At 34.6% G+C, this 27,306-nt stretch overlaps 1 protein-coding gene across 1 annotated transcript in view; it reads left to right on the top strand.

Annotated features, from left to right (window-relative positions):
• CEP290 (centrosomal protein 290) overlaps positions 1-27,306 on the top strand; it is a 118,495-nt gene that overhangs the window by 54,721 nt on the left and 36,468 nt on the right. The window contains exons 26-39 of the mRNA XM_023749772.1: positions 1,753-1,926; positions 7,555-7,666; positions 10,494-10,699; positions 11,727-11,878; positions 13,539-13,650; positions 14,330-14,785; positions 15,483-15,647; positions 17,077-17,184; positions 17,401-17,535; positions 19,031-19,297; positions 19,966-20,073; positions 20,686-20,885; positions 24,413-24,626; positions 25,531-25,668. Coding sequence (XP_023605540.1) covers positions 1,753-1,926; positions 7,555-7,666; positions 10,494-10,699; positions 11,727-11,878; positions 13,539-13,650; positions 14,330-14,785; positions 15,483-15,647; positions 17,077-17,184; positions 17,401-17,535; positions 19,031-19,297; positions 19,966-20,073; positions 20,686-20,885; positions 24,413-24,626; positions 25,531-25,668 — 2,547 coding nt within the window. The remainder of the gene's footprint in view (positions 1-1,752; positions 1,927-7,554; positions 7,667-10,493; positions 10,700-11,726; positions 11,879-13,538; positions 13,651-14,329; positions 14,786-15,482; positions 15,648-17,076; positions 17,185-17,400; positions 17,536-19,030; positions 19,298-19,965; positions 20,074-20,685; positions 20,886-24,412; positions 24,627-25,530; positions 25,669-27,306) is intronic.

Here is a 27,306-nt window from a genome sequence, read left to right as displayed (position 1 = left end):
ATCATTGATCGGCTGCCTCCTGCACGTCCCCCACTGGGGATCGAGCCCACAACCTGGGTGTGTGCCCTTGACTGAAATCGAACCTGGGACCCTTCAGTCCACAGGCCGATGCTCTATCCCAGCCGTGGGCAAACTAGGGCCCGCGGGCCGGATCCGGCCCGTTTGAAATGAATAAAACTAAAAAAAAAAAAAGACCGTACCCTTTTATGTAATGATGTTTACTTTGAATTTATATTAGTTCACACAAACACTCCATCCATGCTTTTGTTCCGGCCCTCCGGTCCAGTTTAAGAACCCATTGTGGCCCTCGAGTCAAAAAGTTTGCCCACCCCTGCTCTATCCACTGAGCCAAACCAGCTAGGGCAATGTAGCTTATTTTAAGCATGTGTATGCTCAGTTGACATGTCTAAATTTACGTAGCATCATATAAACAGAAGAATTCAAAGTAAAATTAAAATGAACTTGAGTTCCTTATCATCCCCTTTTAAATATAGTAATGGGTGAAATTATTATGCTAAGAACCCTATTTTCAATGTAATCTTAAAGCTGAATCATGATGCAACAAAAACCTGTTGAAAATAAAAGCTATTTTTACTTGGACATATTATAAGAAAATATTAGCACTTAAGTATTCTTGTTCTTATTTTTGCATTAGATTTTGTAGAATATACTTTTCTTGAGGTATTACAAATACAGCTGGTGTATAAGAAGGGAAAAAAGAACTAGAATTTTATTCCTCTTCAACCTGATTGTTCAACCTGGATTTTTTTTTCAACAATTAAAAAAACAAAATAAAACAAAAAAAAGGGACTTTAAAAGGGATCTGAAGCATAATTTTCCTCACCCTCCACAAAGAAAAAGTGAAAACAATTCTCAAGGGTATTGTAGAATAGTGTATACTTATTTACATGGAGAAGAAAGGTTGTCAAAATAAGATCTGAAGCACCATTACAAATATTTGATTTCCTTACTACTCTACTTCAGAATGAATTATAACTATAAATTCTTTATCTTTTTCACTTCATAAAATTGATTGTTCTTTGCCCTACTTCTTTATCAACTTACTTTGAAGAAAACTGAAAGTTTAGATATTTTTTTTTGGTGTTAAACTATGTATTTGAATTTTGACTTTTTTAGCTGTGTAGTTAATGAGTAGAACATGAGCCAAGTAACTTAAAAATTTTAATATTATTTATTATAGATAGATATGATAAAGATAACTCTTTTCTCTTACTTAATATTTCCTTTCTGTGAACAAAAAAATATTTTATTACAGTTAGTCTTTGTAACTATGATAACCAGAAATAGCTAAGCTGTAAAGGTTACTTGTGGCAATGCTGATTTTGCCATCCAGTTATCAAAAGAGAAGTTATTTTTTTAATTTTATGAAATTTAGAAAAGCCAACGAAAGATAGTCTAAATTATGTATTTTCCTGCTGCTTCTTTTATTTTGCTCAAATTAACTGAATTTTATTTTATTATGATAAAAGTTATAAAAGGATTCACTTTATTTTTATTATTAAAAATTCCAAATAAGATGATTTGTTATATGAAAAAAATTAATTATTATTGCAATATTTTTCTTATATGAGAAATCTATTCTTTTTCTTTTTTGAGAAATCTTATTTTTAAAATTATTCTCAAAGCCTCTTTTGTTTTTGATCGTATTATCTTATCTTTCTCAAAAGTGGCTAGTGCCTCACCAGAAGAAACAGTACAGTAATTTAACTGATTGTATCCTTATTTACATAGGAGATGGCCATTTTCAAGATTGCTGCTCTCCAAAAAGTTATGGATAATAGTGTTTCTCTGTCTGAACTAGAATTGGCCAATAAACAATACAATGAATTGACTGCTAAGTACAGGGACATCTTGCAAAAAGATAATGTGCTTGTTCAAAGAACAAACAACTTGGAACACCTAGAGGTAAGTTTGTGTGATCTGAGAACCCTGTGATATCAGCCATTTTTCTTTGGTCATATGTATCTGTAAGTGCAGAATGCCTTCTGGTCATCCAGGTCATCCTCCGTAGCCAACTTGCACGATATTGCTGAATCAAACCTCTTTCCATCAGGAAATTAAGAAAGAAAAAAGGAACATGGAACAGGTAAAGTATTATAATCAAAAGAAGAAGCAGCATTAAGTACCCATCCCTTTTTCTTACCTTTGTTCCTGGAACAAATTATTCTCTCATGGCCCCTGGCTTTTCTCTTCCTTGTGGTGGTTCTAACTGAGAGTGGGTGAGATATTAATGGCTCTTCCCCAGCCATGGATGAGCTTGGCAAATTCCCATTCTTTTTTATGGTAGAGATACAGAAGAGCAGGATGAAGTAGCATAAGTTTAAATCTGATAGTGAATATGGCCCAGAGCCTTTGTGTGGCCACTTAACTCTTCTAGCCACTTAACCTCCATACCCTTTACGGTAGGCAAATTAAGCTTCTGATTTGTTCATCTTCCTTATCAGAAACTAGAGGCCCGTTGCATGAAATTTTGTGCACTGTGGGGGAGTGGGGGTTCCCTCAGCCCGGCCTGCACCCTCTCGCAGTCCAGGACCCCTTGCTCCTTACTGCCTGCCTGCAGCGGAGGCGGGAGAGGCTACCACCACCACCGCTGTGCTCATCAGTCATGAGCCCAGCTTTTGCCTAGACAGTGCTCCCCCTGTGGGAATGCACTGCGTTGAGCACCTGCCCCCTGGTGGTCAGTGTGTCCAGTCGTTCCACCATTCGGTCAATTTGCATATTAGGGTTTTATTATATAGGATACGATTATATGTCTTTTGGCTTATTATTTATTCTCTTTTATGATCCTCTAATGGAGTGGAATGACAGAGAATTCTATTGGCTCAAAAGCCTTTACTTGATTAGGGGAACACAGTCAATAAAACAAAGCATTATTACCAATAGCTTTCAATGACTCCTACAAAATTAACATGATTTATTAATACTAACTAGAAATAATGTTAATCAGTTTACTTTTTGTTTTTTGCCAAGGAGAGATAATTATGTTACTTTTTATGAAAGTTGTGATTATTTAGATGTAAAAGTAATTCATTTATTTTTATTAACCTTCACTCGGATATTTTTTTCATTAATTTTGAGAGAGAGAGAGAGAAACATTGATGTGAGAGACACATCGATTGGGTGCCTCCCACATGTGCCTACAAGGCCAGGGATCAAACCTGCAACCCAGGTATGTGCCCTTGACCAGGAATCCAACCAAGATCCCTTTGATGCATAGGCCCATGTTCTAACCATTGAGCAACTGGCCAGGGCTTTTTTTTTTTTTTTCATGTCCTCTGTCCTCTTTGTCATTAGAAAATTAGGTAAGCAGTCTTCTGTAGATAATATATCAATGAGAAATTTTAACTTTATTTTATTTTTAAAAAAATATATTTTTATTGATTTTAGGGAGGGAGAGAGAGAAACATTAATGATGAGAATCATTGATCAGCTGCCTCCTGCATGCCCTCTATTGGGGATCGAGCCCACAACTTGGCATGTGCCCTTGACTGGAATCGAACCTGGGACCCTTCAATGTGCAGATCCACTGAACCTTTCTCAAAATTTAAAAAAAAAAAATTATATTTGTATTATATCCCTTTTCTCATATCTCAGTTATAATTCTGAACATATATTTATCCTTATTGGTGATGTCTTTTTTTCTTTATTATCTTTATTGTGGTAGTCATTACTCATATTCCTATCTCCATTGTTACATCCTTCCTTCTGTCACTAGAATGGTAATTCTCAACATGAATCTGACTATGTCACTCCCTTGCTTAAAACCTGTCAAAAGCTGCCAGTCACATAAAGAATAAAAGTCAACCTCCTTTTGTGATTAGCCTTCATTCACTTCTCTTCATCTCCTATAACACTCTAAGGCAGCGGTTCTCAACCTGTGGGTTGCGACCCCTTTGGCGGTCGAATGACCCTTTCACAGGGGTCGCCTAAGACCATCCTGCATATCAGATATTACGATTCATAATAGTAGCAACATTACAGTTATGAAGTAGCAACGAAAATAATTTTATGGTTGGGTCACAACATGAGGAACTATATTTAAAAGGCCAGAAGGTTGAAAACCACTGCTCTAAGGAGTTTCATTATGTATGTTTAGAAACTGAACTACCAGTTTTTTGCAACACGGTGTTTTTTCTTACATATATTCTTTTGTATGTGCTCTTACCTTTATCTAGAAACCCCTTCCCCTCTCCCAGTTCATCTGCTCAGTGTATTTCTATTCATGTTTCAAAACTTTGCTCAGACTCCTTTTCTCTGAAGTATTCTTCTTCATAGAACAAATTCCTTCCCCCTGTCTATATTAGTTCTATATCTTGTACCTAGTTCTGCTATATATCACTCATATTATATGTATTTCTATGCCTGCCTCCCTCTAGAATAGTAGCCTCTTGATATCAGAATCTCTGCTTAATTCATGTGTGTATTTAGTATTTCGTATTTGGCACAGAGTTAGAGCTAATAAATGTTGACCTCAGATGATGATTAATAGTATAGAGCCATGGTGCAAAGATCATCATATATGGTGACTAGGAAATCACAAATGCCTTTTAAGGGTAAAGATACATGAAAGTAAAGGTAATTAAAATTGAATTTCCAAATTTTAAACAAAAGGGTAGGTGATTAGAAAGTACAAAAACTGAATTACGCAATAGAAGAATTGGAAGTTTGATAATAGAAGAGAAATAAATATGTATTGAATTAGAATCAAGAGGAGGATTTGTTTTATCACTTTTTTTTAAATGAGACCAGTGAAGTTTGAAGGGAGAGGGAAAGAAACTTTAGAGCCAATAAGGAGAGAATGATTAATGACCAAATTAGAGATTGGAATGGTAATAAGTGAAGTTGTAATACCAGGGTGGGGGTGAAAATGGGATCTGGAGCAAGACCAGAGTTTTACTTTGAAAGAGTATGAAACTAAAAGGGTAGAATTTAAAATACCCTAAGCCCTTGTTTGTTTTTCTCCTATGTATTTACAGTATCTAGAATAGGGTTTTAATTGTGCATGTTACCAAAAGGCAAGTTTATTCTTTTATCGTGCTTTTCTTTTTATCATAACATCCCCTTTTTAAAAAAAATCTCATTATTCTACTTTAATGTTCTTCATAAATCTTTTGACCTGACATCTATAATAATAAAAGCATAATATGCTAATTAGACTGGACAGCCAAATGACCTTCCAGACATCCTTCTGGACAAAGCCGGGGCTGTGAGGGCAGAGCCCCTTGCACGAATTTCGTGCATCGGGCCTCTAGTTGTGTTATATGTTAGCTTATTGTCCAACTGCTTCACTAAAATGCAAATTCTAGGATGGGATTTGTTTACCATTGATGTCTAGTGCATAAAATACCTGGCATATAGTAGGCATTTTATCCGTTAAAAAAAAGAATAAGCCGAAACCGGTTTGGCTCAGTGGATAGAGCGTCAGCCTGCGGATTCAAGGGTCCCAGGTTCGATTCCGGTCAAGGGCATGTGCCTGGGTTGCGGGCACATCCCCAGTGGGAGATGTGCAGGAGGCGGCTGATCGATGTTTCTCTCTCATCGATGTTTCTGACTCTCTATCTCTCTCCCTTCCTCTCTGTAAAAAATCAATAAAATATATTTTTTTAAAAAAAGAATAAATGAGCTTAAAATAGACTGTGAGCCAACTTCTACTTTTATGTCTCCAGCCTGACTTCAAAGCTGTCTTCTACTGTGTGAAATTACCACTTTACAACTAATATTTCAAGGGGGTCTCACATTTAATGTATCCAAAATGAACTCCTGATGTCTATTTTTCTCATAGTCATTCCTGTTTCAATATGTATATGCCATATTAGGAGCTCAGTTAGTTAAAGGCAGATAGATACCTTACAGTTGTTCTCTAGTCATTGTTTTTGCTATCATTTTTATTTCCCAAATGTAATTAATTCATGTATGTCCTCTTTTCTCCTTCTTTACTGCTATTACCCTAGTCTAAACCAGCATCATCACTCATCTGGACTTTATAGTATCTTCCTGACTAATTTCTGATTTTTCTGTTTACCCCTTTATTCTCTACATTGCATCCCGGAATTGTTTAAAACTTCCTCCTTAACATTTTAAACGATTCCCTTTTATTAAGTTAAATTCCAGTTTGTCATCTTGACATACCATGCCCTGTTATCTTTTTGTTGTTGTTCTTTTTTTTTTCATTTGCTTTATTTTGATTGTTTTAAAGTACATTTTTATTGATTTTAGAGAGAGAGGAAGAGAGGGATAGAGAGATAGAAACTTCGATGACAGAGAAACCTAAGTCATCTGCCTCCTGTGCTCTCCCTACTGGGGATTGAGACCGCATGTGCCCTGACCAGGAATTAATCCAGTGACTGATTCATGGGTTGATGCTCAACCACTGAGCCACACAGGCTGGGCTATTTTTTTTAATTTTTTCTCTTTATTTTTTGTGCGTATATCCCCCTGTTATTTTCCCAACTTTATCTTATTCCACTCTTCACTCTTATTTTTTCTCACTATGCTCAAGTCCTCTGGTACTTCAACATCTTTCTTTCCTGCTTTAGAGCACTTGGGTTCACCAGTATATCATTTCATTCTATGGCTGCTTTCTTGTCAAGACTGGCCCCTTCTCATGTCTTCAGTTTCAACTTAAAAACCACCTCTTCAGTGGTTAATACCTTCTTTATCCACTCTGTCTAGATATGCCTCCTTTTATTATTCCCTGGGTCCATACTTTGTTTCTTTCTAGATCTTGACATTTTAAATGATTTGTTGTTAGTTTGCTTACCTGTTTACTGTCTGCCGTCTTACACATCCTTCCCAATTCCTGCCATACATACATACCCACAGACACCAAAGGTCAGGCCTTTGAAGGCCAAAATGCTTTTTGTTTCTCTTCACCATTAACATATAGTACCTGTCACTGATAACATGCTAGGGATGCTTGGTGACTATTTGTGTGAATGAGGGAATAAAGCCCTAGTGTGTGAAGGTTTTGAAGCTGTGAGTATTCTAGCTTAACCAAAGGTACATGGCAGCCTCTAGGGCCACATATTTGATATACAAGATTTTGATTATTTTAAAATAATGTTTTATATTATACTAGAGGCCCGGTGCACAAAATTTCATGCACTGGGGGGGCAGGGGGGTCCCTCAGCCATCCTGCACCCTCTCGCAGTTCAGGGCCCCTCACTCCTTACCGCTCGCCTGCAGCAGAGTCACCACTGCTGCGCTCGCCAGCTGTGAGCTTCTGGCTGAGTGGTGCTCCCCCTGTGGGAGCGCACTGACCACCAGCGGGCAGCTCCTGCATTAGGCATCTGCCCCTGGTGGTCAGTGCACATCATAGCGACTGGTCGTTCCACCCTTTGGTCCATTTGCATATTAGGGTTTTATTATGTAGAATATGTATAAACCTAATGTGTGAGAACTTCTAATTTTATTTAAAAAAATAACTGGATTGTAAGTTTTAGGAGATATTATATAAAGTTGAGATAATGTCATTTTTGTGGTAGTAGTCTGAATTATAATGTATTTTCTCAGCGATGTTTCTGTTTTATTCAGTGTGAAAATGCATCTCTAAAAGAGCAAATAGAGTCTATAAGTAAAGAACTAGAGATTACTAAGGAAAAACTTCACACTATTGAACAAGCCTGGGAAAAAGAAACTAAATTAGGTAAGTGCTATGACTCTAATAATATAAAATGATTTAAGATCTAATAGAGAATATTTTGCACTTAAAGTTCTTTTTCTATACCACATGGAAAGGAAGTATTTTGATAAAAGTGAATTCTCTATGTTACAGTTTAATTTAGCAGGCAGTTGAATAATATCTTGGACTAAACTCTACCAAAATTTGGTTTTTAGTTATAAAATTAGATTTGTTCCAAATAAAAGCATATGTTAAAAAACAGCATTTTCTGTTTTGAACCATTTAACAGTGAATACTGGTGATAATTTTGAAATACCTGTATTTTAATGAAAGTAATATGAGTTCTTTCACTATGTATAAAATTTTATTAGGAATAGATCATTTGATATTTTTAAGATAAAAGTTTACTGTATAGTATCAAAATTAAATTTATATTACCCATAGTTCCACTACTATATTATAATTTTTTCTATAACCTTGTGTACACTTAAATATTGTACATTAAATTATAATAAACATACACTATATTTATTTAGTAGATGTCAAACTATTGCTGTGTTTTATTCATTATACTTATAAATGTTTATGTAGTACCTTTCTGTGTTGGAGTGATTACATCACTAGCTTTTCTCATTTCTGTTATTGCTTGTAGTGCTACAGTGAACATCTTCATGTATATCTAGCAGATATTATTGTCTCAGAGGTATTAAAATATTCGTTGCTCCTGCTAGGGTTTCCATATTAGTTTTCAATAGGTTATCTTAGTTTATAGCATTTAAATCATTTTATCTCACTAGCATTATGATTTATAATTTTCAAATAAATTTGCTGCTTTGGTTAAGGTGTTTTCATGTTTTTGTTTTCTAGACCTTAAAGCTCTAAGCTGTTCAAAGTTTCTGTTACTAAATACTAGAAGAGCTGTGTTATTATATTGGTAACTGAGATATGTAGTTTACAGAGACCTAACAATGGGAAGTCTAAAATAAGCTACTTTTAGAAATGTAAATTTTAATTCATTAAGAGATTTGAAGCGAATTGATTTCTATGTAGCTTCTACATGACAGAAGATACCATTTAAGATATAAAAAGTGTATTACATAAAATATTAGTAAATTTTCTGTTTATTTTACCCTATCTCTTTTTAATAAGGTCTGAATATCTTTAGAAATTTCTTAGTTTTCAAATACCTTAATCTTTCCCATACATGGCTTTATGTCATGGAAGTTTAAAAGCTTTTCTTAATTTCTGTTGTTATATCTTTGTTTAAAAGTGTCACTTTATTAGGTTTTATTATCCAGGAGTTTGTTGATGTTGGGTTGTCGTGGACTACCCCCTCTCTCTAAGAAAACTCCAAACACAAGAGTGTACACATGGCTAATCTGCTGCAGCCCCTGTGATCTGCCTCTCTTCATTATCATAGTTTAGCACAGAAATGAATGATAAAGGGGTTTTATTTTCTTAGTATACTTATATTTAGAGCATTTTTTTCTTTCATTGATGGTGTTGAGGGTTGCCTGGACTGATTTACTAACACTTTTAGCTTCTTCAGTAACTGTTACTGTTAGTTATTTGATCACTGCTTACAGTAGCTATTCTACAGTAGCTGTATGTTTAAAGATACATACAGAACAAAATGAAGTACTTTTTAAAAACTGAGGCAGACACCAAAACTGTTTTTTTTAATAATATATGTCTTTGTGCAAATTCATTTCTAAAACTCAAGCTTATTATTAGTGTTATGAATTACTGCTTAGTTTCTTAAAATAATTGATTTCCCTGAATATATTATTAATTGATTCTCCAAAAATATAAAACACTGTACCAAATTTTTTTTTTTCTCCTGGAGTTATATGGGTTATGCAAATCAAAAGTATTAGTTTTCTCCTTTTCAGAAAACAACTAAGTAATTAATGGTAATCCTATATGATGACTTCTCGTGGTAAATTTTTTTTTATTTTGTTCTCATTTGATTTAACCACAGACTTTTATGTCCAAAGAAAGCCATATCATATATGTATTATATAATCTTAGATATACAAATATGCATATATGTATCTATAATATTGATGAGATTAATAACCAATACAATAATTTAAAATATTTGATATTCAATGTTTACAAAGGCCAAGTAATACTGATAGTTAAAGAAGATATTTGGTGAGATCCCTAAATCATATGGCTTCGTATTTTACTTTCAGTTTGACTCCATGAGACTTTAAAATAAAGTCACTGCATTTATAGTCACAAAATAGTGTTGTTTTATTGAGTTGCTTCTTATACAGTTTTTCTCCTTTTAGTTTACAAAATACACGTATTTTCCCTTTTTTGATTCTCTGCCTGTGACACCATCTACAGTATACCTTTTACATTTCAATAATTCCATGAGGAATTTTTTCTCTTATTAATGCTCACTTGAGAATATTTTTCTATTGATTTTAGAGAGTATGAGAGAAGGAGAGAGACAGAGAAAGAAACATTGATGGCAGAGACACATCAATTGGTTGCCTCCCACAAGCACCCCAACCAGGGATAAGGATTGAAACTGAAACTAATGTATGTGCCCTTCTTTGGAATCTAACCTGGGACCTTTCAGTCCTTGGTTGAAGCTCTCTCTATCACCTGAGCCAAACCGGTTAGGACGAGGAATAGTTTTTGTTATCATTTGAATGATGAAGAACGTAAATTCCAGAGAGATTAAATGGGATAGGCAGCAGGTAGACAGAAAATAATAGAGCTATGACTGGAATCTGGATCTGTCATAATTTAAAAGACTCGTGTTATCCCTTGAACATAGTCTAAAATATCTAGAATATAATTTTGATAAGATTAACTTAAATATTGTTGTATACAGGAAATGAATCTAACATGGATAAGACAAAGAAATCAATAACCAACAGTGAGATTGCTTCTATTTCAAAAAAAATCACTATGCTAGAGATGAAGGAATTAAATGAAAGGCAGCGGGCTGAACATTCTCAGAAAATGTATGAACACATAAAGACTTCATTAAAACAAATGGAAGAACGTAATTTTGAATTGGAAACCAAATTTGCTGAGGTTCGATGTTATCGTTTTTATCATGTAATTGGAAAATAAGGAATTAGTCATGGTAGACATTGTATTATGTAAGAGGTTTGTTTGTATCTCTGAAGTAGCATATTCATAGAGTGCTTGTGTTTTATGTAATGGATAAAAATAAAAGATGTTTTTAAATGTTTATAAAGAAAGAAATATTTTTGTGAATGAGTTATTTCTCACTAGCATTACATGATTAGATTTAATATGCAAAAAAGTGTATTGCTTAATAATGGAATGCCTTTCCACCCATTCATTTAACAAATATTTATTGAGTGCCTATTTCATTCCAGACACTGCATAGGGGCTGGAGTTATAGCAGGAAACAAAATACCTCAAACAGCAATCCATGCTCTCAGAGACTATATTCTAATACGAGGTTTTAGACTTTTTTGACATGTTCAGAATAATTAAAGTGGATGGCAATAAATACAGTTTACAAAAATTCAGCAATTTATGATGAAGTAGCATTCATGTAACATTTGTTTTACCTTGAGAATTAGTATAATTTTTAAAGCATGATGTTGTTTATTTTACTGTCACTAAATATATATTAAGACTAACTCATTTAGATTATTTATAGGTTATATAATTAAAGTAAAATATAATGAGTGTACTGCATTCCTAGCAAATTAAGAATATCAGAAATTCTGATATCATTGGGTTGTGAGCTGCCTAACATAAATGACTTTGTGTGGGTTGGTATATAATCAGAGTTTGCATAATTTGTTTCTGATTCTTTCCCTCTTTACCCTTTTCAATCTATTCTTAATACTTCACACTCAATTCAGTATCTGGACTAAAGTAAAGAGGACTGCAGAATGCTAAAGCTAAATTAAAAGGAAAACCTTTTTGGGGTGGTGGTGGGTGCATGATGGAGGAGGTCAATGGGGAAAAAGAGGCATCTGTAATACTTTTAACAGTAGAGATAAATTTAAAAAATAACAATAAAGGGAAAATCTCTTCAAAAGCTGATATATCTGAACTTTTTTTTGTTATTTTTTCTTAGCTTACCAAAATAAACTTGGAAGCACAGAAGGTGGAACAGATGTTAAGAGATGAACTAGCTGGTAGTGTGAGCAAGACAGTAAGTGATGCTGATAGACAACGGATTCTAGAATTAGAGAAGAATGAAATGGAACTAAAAGTGGAAGTGTCAAAGTGAGTGCATGTAATCTTTTGGTCATTTGATTAGATGTGTCTATTCTAATTTGTCTTTAAGAAACCTAATTACAGTGATACAGGAGTAATATTCTTAGTGGCAATTAATACTGGTTTCCTTTTAAAAGAATATGGTTAAATAATATTAAGTAGTTCTTCTGCATATTAAATATTTTGGGGGGAGGACCATTAATTTATTTAAACTTAATTTTTTTCACTTTATTAAGGAAGAAATAGTATGTCTTTTATCTGTTTAGAAGGTTACTGTAAAAATATAAGGAAACATTTCAGATTTTGATTACATTTTGGGTATCTACTATGTATACCAGGGGTCCTCAAACTTTTTAAACAGGGGGCCAGTTCACTGTCCCTCAGACCGTTGGAGGGCCGGACTATAGTTTAAAAAAAAACTATGAACAAATTCCTATGCACACTGCACATATCTTATTTTGAAGTAAAAAAACAAAACGGGAACAAATACAATATTTGTATTTGCATGTGGCCCGCGGGCCGTAGTTTGAGGACCCCTGATGTATACTGTGCTAGGTATTGAACAGATGTTAACTCATACAATTATACTTACTAACCCTGAAGTAACATTATTATTTTCATTTTACGTGTGGAAACAGTTTATTTGCTTAGAACACAAAATATATGTAAGGTGTAAATACTATGTGCCAGGTAGATGCTATGTAGTCACTCTCCTTTGTAATCATGCGTTACTTCAGTGGAAAAGTGTGAGGATCCCAGTTGGGGTGGTGAACACACAATACAACATACAGATGATGTCTTACATAATTGTACACCTGAAACCTATATAATTTTGTTAACCAGTGTCATCCCAATAAATTAAATAAATAAATAAATAGAAAAGTGTAAGGATCCCTGATTTGATCTGTCAAGTACAAATAATTAGTGAAAAAGGTTTTATGGCCTTTTGTAGTTATAGCCATTTTTTGGAGCTTTGATATCCTTTTGGGAATATCAGTCATTTCTAACCATTTTCACTATGAAGAATACTTCTTTTTAATTCTTCCTTTCATCTCATGCACCTTACCTTTTGAAATAAACTTATATTATTCATTTTAATTAATTATATTGTAATTCATTATTATATTTTAATTAATCAAAACTTATAGAACTGTTATTGAGAACTTCTAATCAATATGAGGAAACCTAAGTTATCTGTCACACGGAACCAAAATTATTCAGCCTACAGTAAAATGCATTTTACTTTACCTGTGTAGTCTTCTCATAGTCATATAGGAAATCTAATAAATTACCATAAAGCCCCCCCTTTATTGGCCACATACATTTGGAAAATGCTATATATATATATATATATATATATATATATATATATATATATAGTTTCAGATAATTTTCACTTTAAAACTTCTCAGAACATTTAATACGATACTGTGTATTATGAATTTTCAAGGGAGGAGGGGTGTTGAAAATGGAGTTTTTCCATGAAACATATGTTAACCTCTCAGGGCATTATGTTTCATGAAACAACTTAGGAAACTTTGCTTTAGCATTTCATATGAAGAAGAGATGATGAAATCTAATGGCTTTTCCAAGGCTCTAAAAATTTGAAATCCTGGTATTTATTTCCTTAAAAAATGTACCTAATTGTTTCTGAAATATTACTTCCTAGACTGAGAGAGATTTCTGACATTGCCAAAAGGCAAGTTGAAATTTTGAATGTACAACAACAGTCCAGGGAAAAGGAAGTAGAGTCCATCAGAATGCAGCTGTTAGACTATCAGGTATGCACAGCGTTGGCTCTTCTGTATAGATTTTTTTCTTTTTTCTTTTTTCTAAATTCACATTAGATATTGGGATGATTTTATAGTTTTAACTGAAGAATATATCAAGGAGGCTCATATTCTTATTAATTATAGTCTGATTAGGTTACAACTTAATGCGAAAAACCATAATACAGAAAAGCATTTAAATGCCTATAAATGCATTGCGCTGACTGCTGATCAGAGTTAAGACAGTGAAGAGAAATAGTAAGCCTTTCATAACAATATTTTCTCTTATAGCTTTTCACATATTCTCACATTATTTTTTTAAGAATTAATAAAAAAGAAAAAGAAATGTGTGAGGATCCCTGAGTTGATCTGTCAAGTACTAATAATTAGTGAAAAACATTGTACACATCAGTATTATAGTTTACATATGGAAGTTAAAAAAAAGCCACCGTAATATCCCAACTGTTACTTAGCCAGTTGCCAGATTTGGATTTTACACATATTTGATTCTGCTTTTCTGCTGTTTTTGCTTTTTAATTTTTTGGTAATTTGTATTAAAGCAAGGTTAGATTTTTATAGGATCTCATGTAGCACACTTTTAAATGTTTAGTAAATTTTGATATTAAATTCATGATAAATTTCATAGCAAAAACTTGAAACTTGGAACAAATATATGTATTTTTTATATTAGGCACAGTCGGACGAAAAGGCACTAATTGCCAAGTTGCACCAACACCTTGTCTCTCTTCAAATTAGTGAGGTTACTGCTCTTGGTAAGTTGGAGTCAGTCACATCAAAACTGCAGAAGATGGAGGCCTATAATTTGCGTTTAGAACAGAAACTGGATGAAAAAGAACAGGCTCTCTATTATGCCCGTTTGGAGGGGAGAAACAGAGCAAAACATCTGCGCCAAACAATTCAGTCCCTGCGACGCCAGTTCAGTGGAGCTTTGCCCTTGGCACAGCAGGAGAAGTTCTCTAAGACAATGATTCAGTTACAAAATGACAAACTGAAGATAATGCAAGAAATGAAAAATTCTCTACAAGAACATAGAAATATGGAGAACAAAACAATGGAGATGGAATTAAAGTTAAAGGGGTTAGAAGAGTTAGTAAGCACTTTAAAGGATGCCCGGGGAGCCCAAAAGGTAAAACAGTGATTTTTAACTTAAGTATTTCCAGAAGAGTTACATAATTTTAAGTTCTTAATATGTACCTATATGAGAAACATTTAACATATATTTTAATTTATTTAGAATTTATAAATTAGGGGTTTTGCCTATTTGAATGTCTGTTTGTAAAAATTAAATGAGATTCTTCTAAGCAATGGTTTTAGTAGAAGTACTTAGGTTTTAAAATAACAGAATTTTAAATACTCTTAAGAGGTTTATATATTAATAAAATACTAATTATAATTTTTAAACATTATAGTGCTTATCAATTCAATTCTACTCTTTGTAATCATTATTTGTTTAAAATTTACAAGTAGTAGGCCTGCATGTATTTTTAATATAATTTTGTTTTAACCTTTTTTTGAAGCAGTTAAGTGAAAAATAATTATCTTGCAACTAAACTTTATTCTTTAGGCTAGAAATATAGGGTGGCCCGAAAAATGTATACACATACTTTGAATCATTATAAAGGCATTGTTTATTAAAATACATTTCATTTTCAAAATTGAGCTATCAGCTGTTAAAGTGTATATACATTTTTGGGGGACACCAAAATAATTTTATATTTTATTTTATTATAGTGTCTATTAATTTGAATTAAAATCATTAGTATATGGAGAAATACTTATTTATATAGCATTGACATTTGTATGTATAATTTATAAATCTTTAGGTAATTAGTTGGCATATGAAAATAGAAGAACTCCGTCTTCAAGAGCTTAAATTAAATCGAGAATTAGTCAAGGATAAAGAAGAAATAAAATATTTGAATAATATAATTTCTGAATATGAGCATACAATCAGCAGTCTGGAGGAAGAAATTGTGCAGCAGAACAAGGTTTCATTTTATATTTATTTTGATGTTTTGTTGCTAAGATTTTCTTTTTAAAAATATTTTTTTATTGATTTCAGAGAGGAAGGGAGAGATAGAAACATCAATGATGAGCGAGAATTGGCTGCCTCCAACAACCCTGGGCATGTGCTCTGACCGGGAATCAAACCATGGCCTCCTAATTCATAGGTCGATGCTCAACCACTAAGCAACACCAGCTGGGCTGTTGCTAAGATTTTAAACATAAGAACAAACCTAACCGGTTTGGCTCAGTGGATAGAGTATCGGCCTGCGGACTCAAGGGTCCCAGGTTCGATTCCGGTCAAGGGCATGTACGTTGGTTGCGGGCACATCCCCAGTGGGGAGTGTGCAGGAGGCAGCTGATCGATGTTTCTCTCTCATTGATGTTTCTAACTCTCTATCCCTCTCCCTTCCTCTCTGTAAAAAAATCAATAAAATATATATTTTTTTTTAAAAAAAAGAACATTGTATAAGTGACTACATTACTCTCTTACTTGAATTTAGCATCCATTATTATGGTATAAAATATTCTAATTTCTGTTTTCTAAACCATTATACAAATGCATATTTATTTATGTTGAAACTATGAAACTAGAAGCCCAGTGCACGAATTCATACACAGGGTGGGGGTGGGGGGTGGTTCAGCTGGCTTGGTCCCAATCGGGGTGGATCAGGGCCCAATCAGGGCCAGGCCTGCTGGGGGGAGGGTCCGTGGATGGTTGGCTGGTGGGCCCCACCCCAATTGGGGTGGGGGGCCAATCGAAGGTCAGCAGCCAGGGTAGGGGCCATGGAAGGTTGGCTGGCTAGCCCTACCCTCGATTGGTGTGGGGGGGGCCGATTGGGGGTGGAGCTGGCTGGAGGGAGGGGCTGTGGGCCAATTGGGGTGTTGGGGGCTGATCGGGGGTGAGGCAGGCCATGGGGAGGGGCAGTGGGCCGGCCAGCCCTGCCCTTGAATGGGGGTGGGGGACTGTTCGGGGGCCAGTGGCCTGGGGGAGGGGCCATGGGTGGTTGGCCAGCGCCCCGCACTCCATGGGGGTGGGAGAGGCCGATCCGGGGCGGGGCCAGCTGGGGTGAGGGGCTGCGGGACTTGGCTTTGTTTACTGTTATGCTTGCATCGCCTAGAATAGTGATTGTCATATAGTACATGTCATTAAATATATTTTGGATAGATAGGTGGATAGATGGATGAATAGATGAATGCATGGATGGATTAAAATCCTGACTCCATATCTGCCTATCTCTTTGATGGAAAGGTACTTTACCTCTCTTGACTTTACTTCCTTTCCCCATAAAATAATAGTAGTGACCTCAAAGGGTTGTTGTGAGAATTAAATAAGAAAATGTATGTAAAAATTTCTGTTGTTTGCTTGGTGAGTGTTTCTATGTATGTCTGATGCAAAATATCTTTTTTCAGTTTCATGAAGAAAGGGAAATGGCCTGGGATCAAAGAGAAGTTGAGCTGGAACGTCAACTAGACATCTTTGACCGTCAGCAAAATGAAATACTAAATGCAGCACAAAAGGTCTGAGTGATTAATCCTGTTTGCTACTCTGTAGCATGGCCTATAATGTTAGCCACAGTAATGTTTTCTAATGTCAGAGATGGAATTTTAACTTGCTATCTTTTTATATTTCAAATATAAGTGGGCTTTAACCATGTCTTATCATATAGTTGTAAAAATGAATGTTCTTCCCTTCAAAGCTACAACTGTTGTTTTTTTTAATGCTATTTTTAATAGTTTGAAGATGTTATAGGATCAATGCCAGACCCGAGCTTGCCCCTTCCAAATCAACTTGAGATTGCTCTAAGAAAAATTAAGGAGAATGTTCGAATAATTCTAGAAACACGGGCAACTTGTAAATCACTAGAAGAGGTAATTAGAAAAATTTGCATTTTGATTAGTATATTATTGGGTATGTAGAATTTTTTAAATGGGTAATATATTTTAATGAGGTCAATGTATAGAATGATGAATCTGTTGCTAGTTCTACCCTCCTTTTCTACTCTCCCATAATGCTTGTAATAGGCAATAAAGAAAAACAGATATGGCTAATTAGAATTAATTATTCATTTAATTACTACTTGTTACTTTGGGGCACACTAATAGTTGTATTGAAACAAAAAGAACATTTGATTGTAGTTTTATGAGCAATATATTACCTTCTTTTGTATGATCAAGAATTGTTTTCAGCCTTGTTTATTTGAAGTGTATGTTGTATACTCTGAATCAGTTTCAGTTAATTCCTTTTGTGGGTGGTTAAAGGGTTTGAAGGAGAGCTAGAAATTAGTACTTGTTTCTTTAATCTAGGCCAGCGGTTTTCAACCTGTGGGTCGCGACCCCTTTGGGGGTCAAACGACCCTTTAATAGGGGTCGCCTAAGACCATCGGAAAACACATATATAATTACATATCGTTTTTGTGATTAATCACTATGCTTTAATTATGTTCAATTTGTAACAATGAAAATACATCCTGCATATCAGATATTTACATTACAATTCATAACAGTAGCAAAATTACAGTTATGAAGTAGCAATGAAAATAATTTTATGGTTGGGGGTCACCACAACATGAAGAACTGTATTAAAGGGTCGCGACATTAGGAAGGTTGAGAACCACTCATCTAGGCCTACAACTTGATTAAGAGGATCAAATATCTTCTTTATTTAATTATATGGAAAGTAATTTAAACTGAATATGATTTTCATCTTAGTTTACATCTAAATCTATTAATTGTAAATACATTTAAAAATAATTTTGCTAGTAAAATTGTATATTTTTAGTCAATTGAGGACACTTAGATTTTCTTCAGTAATTGTAAGATTTATCATTTATGTGAATTTTCATTGAGTTACTGCATTTAAAATATCTGCCTTAATCCTCTTGAATAGACAACACTTTTTTTTTCTATTTTTTCATAAACCAGATTTTATAATAGTGATTTATTGACTTGAGCCAGTAAAGTTCCAATTTTTATACCCAGCTGATGTATGAATTACTCTTCTAGTGCTTTGATAGTCAATGGGTTTAAGTGAGAGGAACAATTTATTACAGTTTTTTTCCAAATTTAGCACCACCTCACATTTCTAGTTCTAAAACTATAACATCTAAATAAAGTACCTTAAATTTCATTTTCATAATAATTGTTTCTTAACACATGCAATAGTCTTACAAATAAAATATGCATCCAGATAACTTAGCTGTCACATAAAAATATCAGTTTAACTTTATTAACATCTTTTGGCTATTTTAAGTATGTTGTGAAAAATAAAGGGAAACTCCTCTCTAAACTTGTAACTAATTTAAAGTTCAGATGAAAGATTTTAAAAGAAAAAATATTCTTTAATAATATGATTTGATCATTGCAGAAGCTAAAAGAAAAAGAATCTGCTTTACGGTTAGCAGAGCAAAATATTTTGTCAAGAGACAAAGTAATCAACGAACTCAGGCTTCGTTTACCTGCCACCGCAGAACGAGAAAAGCTTATAGCTGAACTAGGCAGAAAGGAGGTAGAACCACAGTTCTATCACACATTGAAAATTGCTCAGCAGACTATTGCAAACATGCAAGCAAGGCTGAATCAGAAGGAAGACATGTTAAAGAAGTATCAGCGTCTTCTGGAAAAAGCCAGAGAGGTAATTTATTTGTTTGTTTGTTTGTTTGTTTAATCTATCTATCTATCTATCTATCTATCTATCTATCTATCTATCTACCTACCTACCTATCTAATGCAAATATTATTCTGCCCTGAAGTGGTAGTGCATTTCTTGCCTTTCAAATGATTCTATTTAGGAATTATCACTTTCATGTGATTAGATTACAGATCTGTCAGAAAAACTGGCAGTTTATATATGTGAATCTTTCCCATATGGATTGACTAAATCAGGAATAGCTGTCACAGAGAAACCATGATAATGAAAAATACCAGTTGAGTTTATAGGTCAGAAAGTTAGAAATCTGTCTCACTAGTAGTAATAAGTGAAATCAGATTTGCTAGAACTTTGGTGGTAGTGGACAGGGGAAATCTGCATTTAAAACGTAAAAAATTTTTCTAGAAATAAGTTAAAAGATGATAGGTACATATTATTCTAATATTAAGATTAAATTATGATCCAAGGCTGGACTTGTCAACTTGAAGTGTGTACTAGTGAAAATGCATACTGGTGTAAATATATGCATGCAGATATTGTTCCTTCCCTGTCTCAGGGATTTTGGAAGATTAAAGATAACAGATATTTAAGATTCTAATGTGAATTTATTTAAATCACTATTTAAGATATAGTTTTGATTTTCTATAAAACAGGAGCAAAGAGAAATTGTTAAGAAACATGAAGAAGATCTTCATATTCTTCATCATAAATTAGAACTACAGGCTGATAGTTCACTCAATAAATTCAAACAAACAGCTTGGGTAAGAGTCTAAGAACTTTGTTCTATTCTTTACAGATTTTTGAGATCGTATACTTGAAAAATTTAGCTCTCTTTTTTGGGGGGGTGAGGGAGTAGAAGCCACCCTATTTTTTATTTTTTGCCAGAATAATCTTCTGAAAACAACTCTGATCATTCTTCTCCCTAGACTGATGCTTATAAAATCTTGTTTAAATTCTGTAGCCATGTACTAAAAGCCTTCCATGATCTGACCTCAATTTTTGTTTTTGTTTTCAAATTTTGCTCATTATAACTGATTTTCATGTTCTGAATTCAGCTTATACTTGGTGCTGATCTTGTCTTCTGTATGTGTGAAATGATCTTTCATCTCCTAATATGCAAACCTTATCATCCTTGAACCTTAACTCATTAATTCAATCCACATTTCTTGATACTTCACTACATGTAGGGACTTCGCTAGATACTGGGAATACAAAGAACCCGATCTCTATTAACTGTTTTCTTTAAGCTTTCATTGCTTATTAAATTTTAGATTAGATATTATTTTTGATTATTTGAGGAATACATTAAAATTATGGAATAAGCATTGCATTGAATTATACATGTTTATAGCTAATTTATTCACATTTCATAGGATTTACTAAAACAGTCTCCTACTCCAGTTCCTACCAACAAGCATTTTATTCGTTTGGCTGAGATGGAACAGACAGTAGCAGAACAAGATGACTCTCTTGCTTCACTTTTGATAAAACTAAAAAAAGTGTCTCAAGAATTGGAGAGACAAAAAGAAATCACTGAGTTAAAAATCAAAGATTTTGAAAATACCAAATTACGGTAAGCCTTAGAAATGTATTATAACAATAGGCAAATAGTAATAATGATATAATGAGGATAAACCTGTTTTCTATGTGCACTGTTCTGAAAACTTTATGTATATTATCTTGTTTTATCCTCAGGACACTTATGACATAGGTCATATTCTCCCCATTCTTCACATAGGAAACTAGGCCACAGGGAGGCTCAGTTACAGGCCTGGGAGCAGGTGGAAAAGTCAAAATTTGAATCTAGTGAGTCTAGTTTCAAGCACCAACCCAGAATCTTGTCCAGAATCTTGTTTTTAACCTCTACGCTTCTGTTTCATCATCTGTAATATGGAAATGACAATATTTAACCTGGTTCCTTCAGGATGATTATTTGAAGGCCAGATGTTCTTGTATAAGAAAGTAATTTCAAAATTGTAAAGTAACAAACATAAATTTTTGTTATATGCCTATAACAGTTCCTGGCACACAATAGAGGTTCAGTAAATATTTGTTGTATGAAAAATTAACTATTTTTTTATTATAGTGACAGTAGAGGGTTCACAGCATTCATTCTCTGCATTAGAGATTTTAAACATTGCTCAATTAATTTATCAGAATATAGATTTTTAAACCTAAAATAGGTTTATAGTTATGTATTTTATAATCATTGTAGAACTAACTCTCTGCACCTTGATTTCTTATCTGAATAAATGAGAAAGCTGAACAACTTATAATTGCATTCCAGCTCTGAAACTCTTACTAGAACCTTTTTGACTCACTTATCCAAGATGCGTCTAACAAAATAAACATTATTTTTGCTTTAGTAAGAAGCTACCACTTTAAAGAGATTATTCTCTAAAAGAGAATTAGCAATAGCATATGGTGTCCTTTAAATCAAATTTTCCCCATTCTATTAAATTTTATAACTGAGATGTTATTTTGATAAAGTAAGTCTCTGTCATGTTTTAGAGTATAAAGTTGCTTCTGCTTTTTAACCCAATCCCTGGGTACAGAAAATAATCATCTTTTGAAATTACCTTGTATATATAATTTCTTTTGCCAGTTGAAATACTTGAGTTAGTTTTTTTAGTCAAAATTATACTTTTATCCTCTGTGTGCAAATTGGTATTATTGACAGAGAACATTTAAATCTGTAGAAAAATTTTGTAAGAGTTTATTAGAGTTTAATTTGAACCGAACATATGCCTGGAAGCAAGATCTCTATAGATAGAACAATGCTTCCCAGGACAGTTTGCGGTTTCTTTTTTGCATTTGGAATTAAGGAAAGAGCGGCAAGGAAGATTACATGAAGGTGGGAGAAAGCAAGGCAGGGATTACGGAATAATTAACAAGATTGTGTGCTCTCTTCCAGGGGTCTAAAAAATAGGCATTTCAAAGGTGCGTTAACCTAGATGTACAAAAACAATGGGCAGAGCTCGCTTGGAGCAAAGATAAACCTTTTACTAAAGAAGTTAAAGTCTGGAGCATGGCTACCTACCATGACCTGCTCAGTTAAGAATTTATAATCAGAGCATCCTGAGGTTATTTTCCATTAGATTTATTACAGTATCCCTTTTTTGTCCACAGTATGCATATATTATTGTCTTAGAAGTGTATAGAAAATTATAGATTCTTGTGTTTTCTTAAGTAAAATCTTATAGTTTCACAATTTGATGATTAAAGTGACAAGTTTTTCTGCTGAAAACAACAAGTCTCAGAGTGTTTAACACTTGTTCATAATTTAATACAATCTTCTCTTTGGTCAAAGTTTAATTTATTTGTGTCTCCATATTGCTGACACTATTAATGCAGTGTTTAAATGCAAAGTGAACTGGATATAATTTAGTATGACTTACTAAAGATGAATGAACAATAGGATTAATCACATTAACTAAGTCTGCTGATAGTATCTATTTTCATGTCTATAGATATAGGTATTATAGATGTAATACTAGTGACTTTGGAACCATAAACAATAATACATGTAATTTCTGTGAAAGTGTACATTTTGTCTTTGAAAAATGACAATATAGGGCAGTGGTTCTCAACTGAGGTAATTATTGCTGTCCTCCTTCCTCCGGGGACATTTGGTAATGTCTGGAGACATTTTCCATTGTCACAACTAGGAGGTACTATTGGCACCTAGTGTGTAGAAGCAAAGGATGCTATTAAACACCTTGCCATCAATGCAGAGGACAGTTCATAAAGAATTATTCAGTCAAACAGTCAATAGTGCCATGATCGAGAAACCCTGATAAGAGGAAAGTCACATCTTGCCTGGCACATGGTATTTAAAGTGCTGTATGTTCATTTTCTGTATTATGTGTCTAGAGCAGCGTTCTCAATCTGTGGGTCGCGACCCCTTTGGGGGTCGAACGACACAGGGGTCGCCTAAGACCATTGGAAAACATATATATAATTACATATTGTTTTTGTGATTAATCACTATGCTTTAATTATGTTCAATTTGTAACAATGAAATTGGGGGTCACCACAACATGAGGAACTGTATTATAGGGTCGCAGCATTAGGAAGGTTGAGAACCACTGGTCTAGAGCCACAAAATTGCTTGATGCAATCATAACCAAAAATAGTAGACAGAAACTAGAAAGAAAAAGTATGTTAAGTTTAAGAGTGGTCAAGTGGAATAAAGAATTGTATTTATTTGGCCCCAGTCAGTGTGGTTCAATAGTTGAGTGCCAACCAGGAGGTCACAGTTTGATTTTTGGTCAGGGCACATGCCCGCGTTGTGGGCTCGATCTCCTGATCCCCAGGGAGGGACGTACAGGGGGCAGCCGATCAATGATTCTCTCTTATCATTGATGTTTGTTTGTTTGTTTGTTTGTTTGTTTGTTTCTTTCTTTCTTTCTCTCTCTCTTTCTTTTGTTCTTTCTTTCTTTCTATTTCTTATTCTCTGAAATCAATAAAAAATATTTTAAAGCAATTTTAAAAATTGTATTTATTTGAGATTTGAATTAAGAATAGGTTGTAATGCCCTAGCCGGTTTGGCTCAGTGGATAGAGCATCCGCCTGCGGACTGAAGGGTCCCAGGTTCGATTCTGGTCAAGGGCACATGCCTGGGTTGCAGGCTGGATACCCAGTGCGGGGTGTGCAGAAGGCAGCCGATCAATGATTCTCTCTCATCATTGATGTTTCTCTCTCTCCCTTTCCTTCCTCTCTGAAATCAATAAAAATATATATTTTTAAAAAAGATTAGGTTGTGCCCTGACCGGTTTGGCTCAGTGGATAGAGCGTTAGCCTACGGATTCAAGGGTCCCAGGTTCGATTCCGGTCGGGGGCGTGTGCCTTAGTTGCAGGCACATCCCCAATGGGGAGTGTGCGGGAGGTGGCTAATGGATGTTTCTCTCTCATCGATGTTTCTAACTCTCTGTCTCTCTTCCTTCCTCTCTGTGAAAAATCAATAAAATATATATTTTTTAAAAAGATTAGGTTGTAAGAATATTTAGGACAAACATTTGCTTTTATATAAAATTTTTGTCAATCAAAGTGTTAATTGCAGCAACCACTTTACTGAATACATATGTTTGCTGATATTAGGCTCCAAGAAAATCATGCAGCTGAAGTGAAAAAAGTGAAAACACAAGTAGAGGATTTAAGGTGCCTTCTGGCCCAGTCCCAAAATGAGTTACAGAGTTTAAAATTTGAACTTCAGGCTCAAAAAGAAGCAAATTCAAGAGCTCCAACAAGGACAATGAAAAATCTAGTGGAAAGGTTAAAGAGCCAATTATCCCTTAAAGAGAAACAACAAAAAGTAAGTAACAACAGAACATTGTCAACATTCAGGAAATACATGTGGTAGATTGCTTTTAGAGTAGAGTTGTAAGAGATGATGTTATCTCTCTCTCTGTTGTAGGAAAGAGTTTGAGCCTCATTTTATGCTGTGAAGTAGGGTTTTTTAAGATAATTGTTTTAAACAGCCTGATTTGTGGGTTGTCTGTAGAAAATAAGAGAAGATCTTATTCCATTATTTCCTTTCCTTTTCTACTGGGATTTTATGCTACTGTGAGGCTATTTTGAACAATTTGAATAACTGAACAATTTTGAAAAATTTGGGGATTATTAGGGGGATATGACAGTGAATAAGAAAGGCTAAAGAAGAAGGTTACAGAGATACTTTTATGAAAAGAAGTTGGTCACTGGGTTATCTGATTTATTAGTTTTTTAATTTATCAGATTTGATATACTCAAATGTCTTAGAGGTTACTGTTGTTTTTCTGTGCTAGCTCAAGAAATTTATTGGCAAATTCTAAGCCCTTTTTTAATCTTGTAACTTTCCTAATGTACTTAAATTCAATTAATTTCATATGGAAGTATGTCTTGAGTAATTTGGATAAATACCTAAATTTGGATATTTGAAACCAAAACATACCTGGTTTTTATAATAAAAGTTTCCTGATTTAATGCTATATTCCCAAACTTCTTAATGTCAAGATTTTGAACTCTTGTACTCAATTTTAAAATAATTGAATTCAGTTACTAAAGGAAATTTATTTGAAAAAGTTGGGTTATTAGTTTGTGATTATGTTTGCTTAAACATATGGCATTTTAGGAAAATAGTTGAAAGTAATAAAGCCTAGTTATATTTAGTATTATATATTGCTCATATAAGATATCAGATTTTCAAAAAAAAGTGATATATCTGTTATAATTTTTAGGCACTTAGTCGAGCACTTTTGGAACTCCGAGCGGAAATGACAGCAGCGGCTGAAGAACGTATTATTTCTGCAACCTCTCAGAAAGAGGCGAATCTCAATGTTCAACAGATTGTTGATCGACATACCAAAGAGCTAAAGGTGAACATCAACACATTTATTAATATAAAAAAATCCTGATAATTCCATTAGAAGAGAATCCACCTTTTTTTGTTAATAATAAGTATCTTTATTATACTTATGTACTGATTATCATCTTGGAATTAGCAAAATATAGGCTATTATAAGCTACTCTTCCTAATAGAATTAAATTTAAGAAACATTTACATATGATTTTTAGTGTGTAGATTTTTTTTTCTTTCTTTTGCCATATCAGAATTTTCTATCTGGTTTTTGCTAGTTTATGAGTTAATTAGCTTTCTTTTTTTATCCCCTGAAATAGTTTATGAGAATCATGTAGTTCTTGACTTTTAATCTATAGAGCTACTTGGCTCTGAAAACTATTTTTAAAATTATTATTTTTGGGCAATGTATTTTATTATTTTATTACCTGACTGTTAGGTTTGGTAGTTTAAACTTTTTTCCCCAAAAAATATATATATTTCATAATGATTTTTAAATTTCTTTACACAAGTTTCATATACTATATTCTAAGTAAAATGAAAAATCTTTTTATATGTTGTTTTTGTTTATAATTTTGACTTGCTCTTTGTTTATATGTATATGCACTTCACTACCATTAAACTGTATAATGATTAGATTTTACTCAGACTTTTTAAAATAAATTTTTAATATATTATTGACTAGGGGCCCAATGCACAAATTTGTGCACCTCGAAAGGAACTGTGGGCCGCGAGGCTGCGGTGGGCATGGGGCGGGTCTCAGCCCATCCTCTGCGCCCTCGCCCCGTCCCTCCCAACGTGGCCCCTGGTCTCCTATCTGCTGGCAGCCCTGCTTCCACTGCTGCCGCTCCCACATGCAGACAGTGCCAGCCTCGCTCGCACCTGCTGATGATGCAGAGCAATTGGGGCCAGCGCCAGCAACGTGTGCAAGCGGGACCAGTGCCATCAGCAGGTGCGAGCAGCGGCTGCCAGCCCCAATCGCCCCTCAGAGCAGGGGGAGGTGGAGAAGCCCTCAGGGGCAATCAGGGCCTACAGCCACTGCTTGCACTTGCTGACGGCACCGAGTGATTGGGGTCAGCACCAGGAGCAGGTGTGAGTGTCCAGCGGGACTGTGGCATGTGGGAGCAAAGAATTTTCAGTAACGACCAGAGGCTCGCCCCGATGACAGCCACCGGCGCCCCGCCTTGGTCTGGTGCCCCTGCTCACCTTCTACACCATCCACTGCAGGCGACGCCCACCATGTTCCGCGTGTGCCCCCTGGTGGTCAGCGCACATCATAGCGACTGGTTGTTCGGTTGTTCTGCTGTTTGGTCTATTTGCATATTAGCCTTTTATTATGTAGGATTTCAGAGAGGAAGGGAGAAGGAGAGAGAGATAGAAACATCAATGATGAGAGAGAATCATTGACTGCCTCCTGCATGCCCCCCACTGGGGATCAAGCCCACAACCCAGGCATGTGCCCTGACAGGGAATTGAACGGTGACCTCTTGGTTTATAGGTCAATGCTCAAGCACTAAGCAACACCGGCTGGGCTTACTCAGATTTTTTAAATCTTCCATTGTACCTATCAAGATTATGAGCATAGTCGACAGTAAAAATCCATTATTTAATAATTATAAATAAGTAATAACCCTTTGTTAATGTCTTCTTTAATACC

Source organism: Myotis lucifugus, unplaced genomic scaffold (assembly GCF_000147115.1).
Source record: "Myotis lucifugus unplaced genomic scaffold, Myoluc2.0 scaffold_9, whole genome shotgun sequence".
Lineage (NCBI taxonomy): Eukaryota > Metazoa > Chordata > Mammalia > Chiroptera > Vespertilionidae > Myotis > Myotis lucifugus.
The sequence above is the reverse complement of the archived record's forward strand: the minus strand, read 5'-3'. Positions and strand labels throughout refer to the sequence as shown.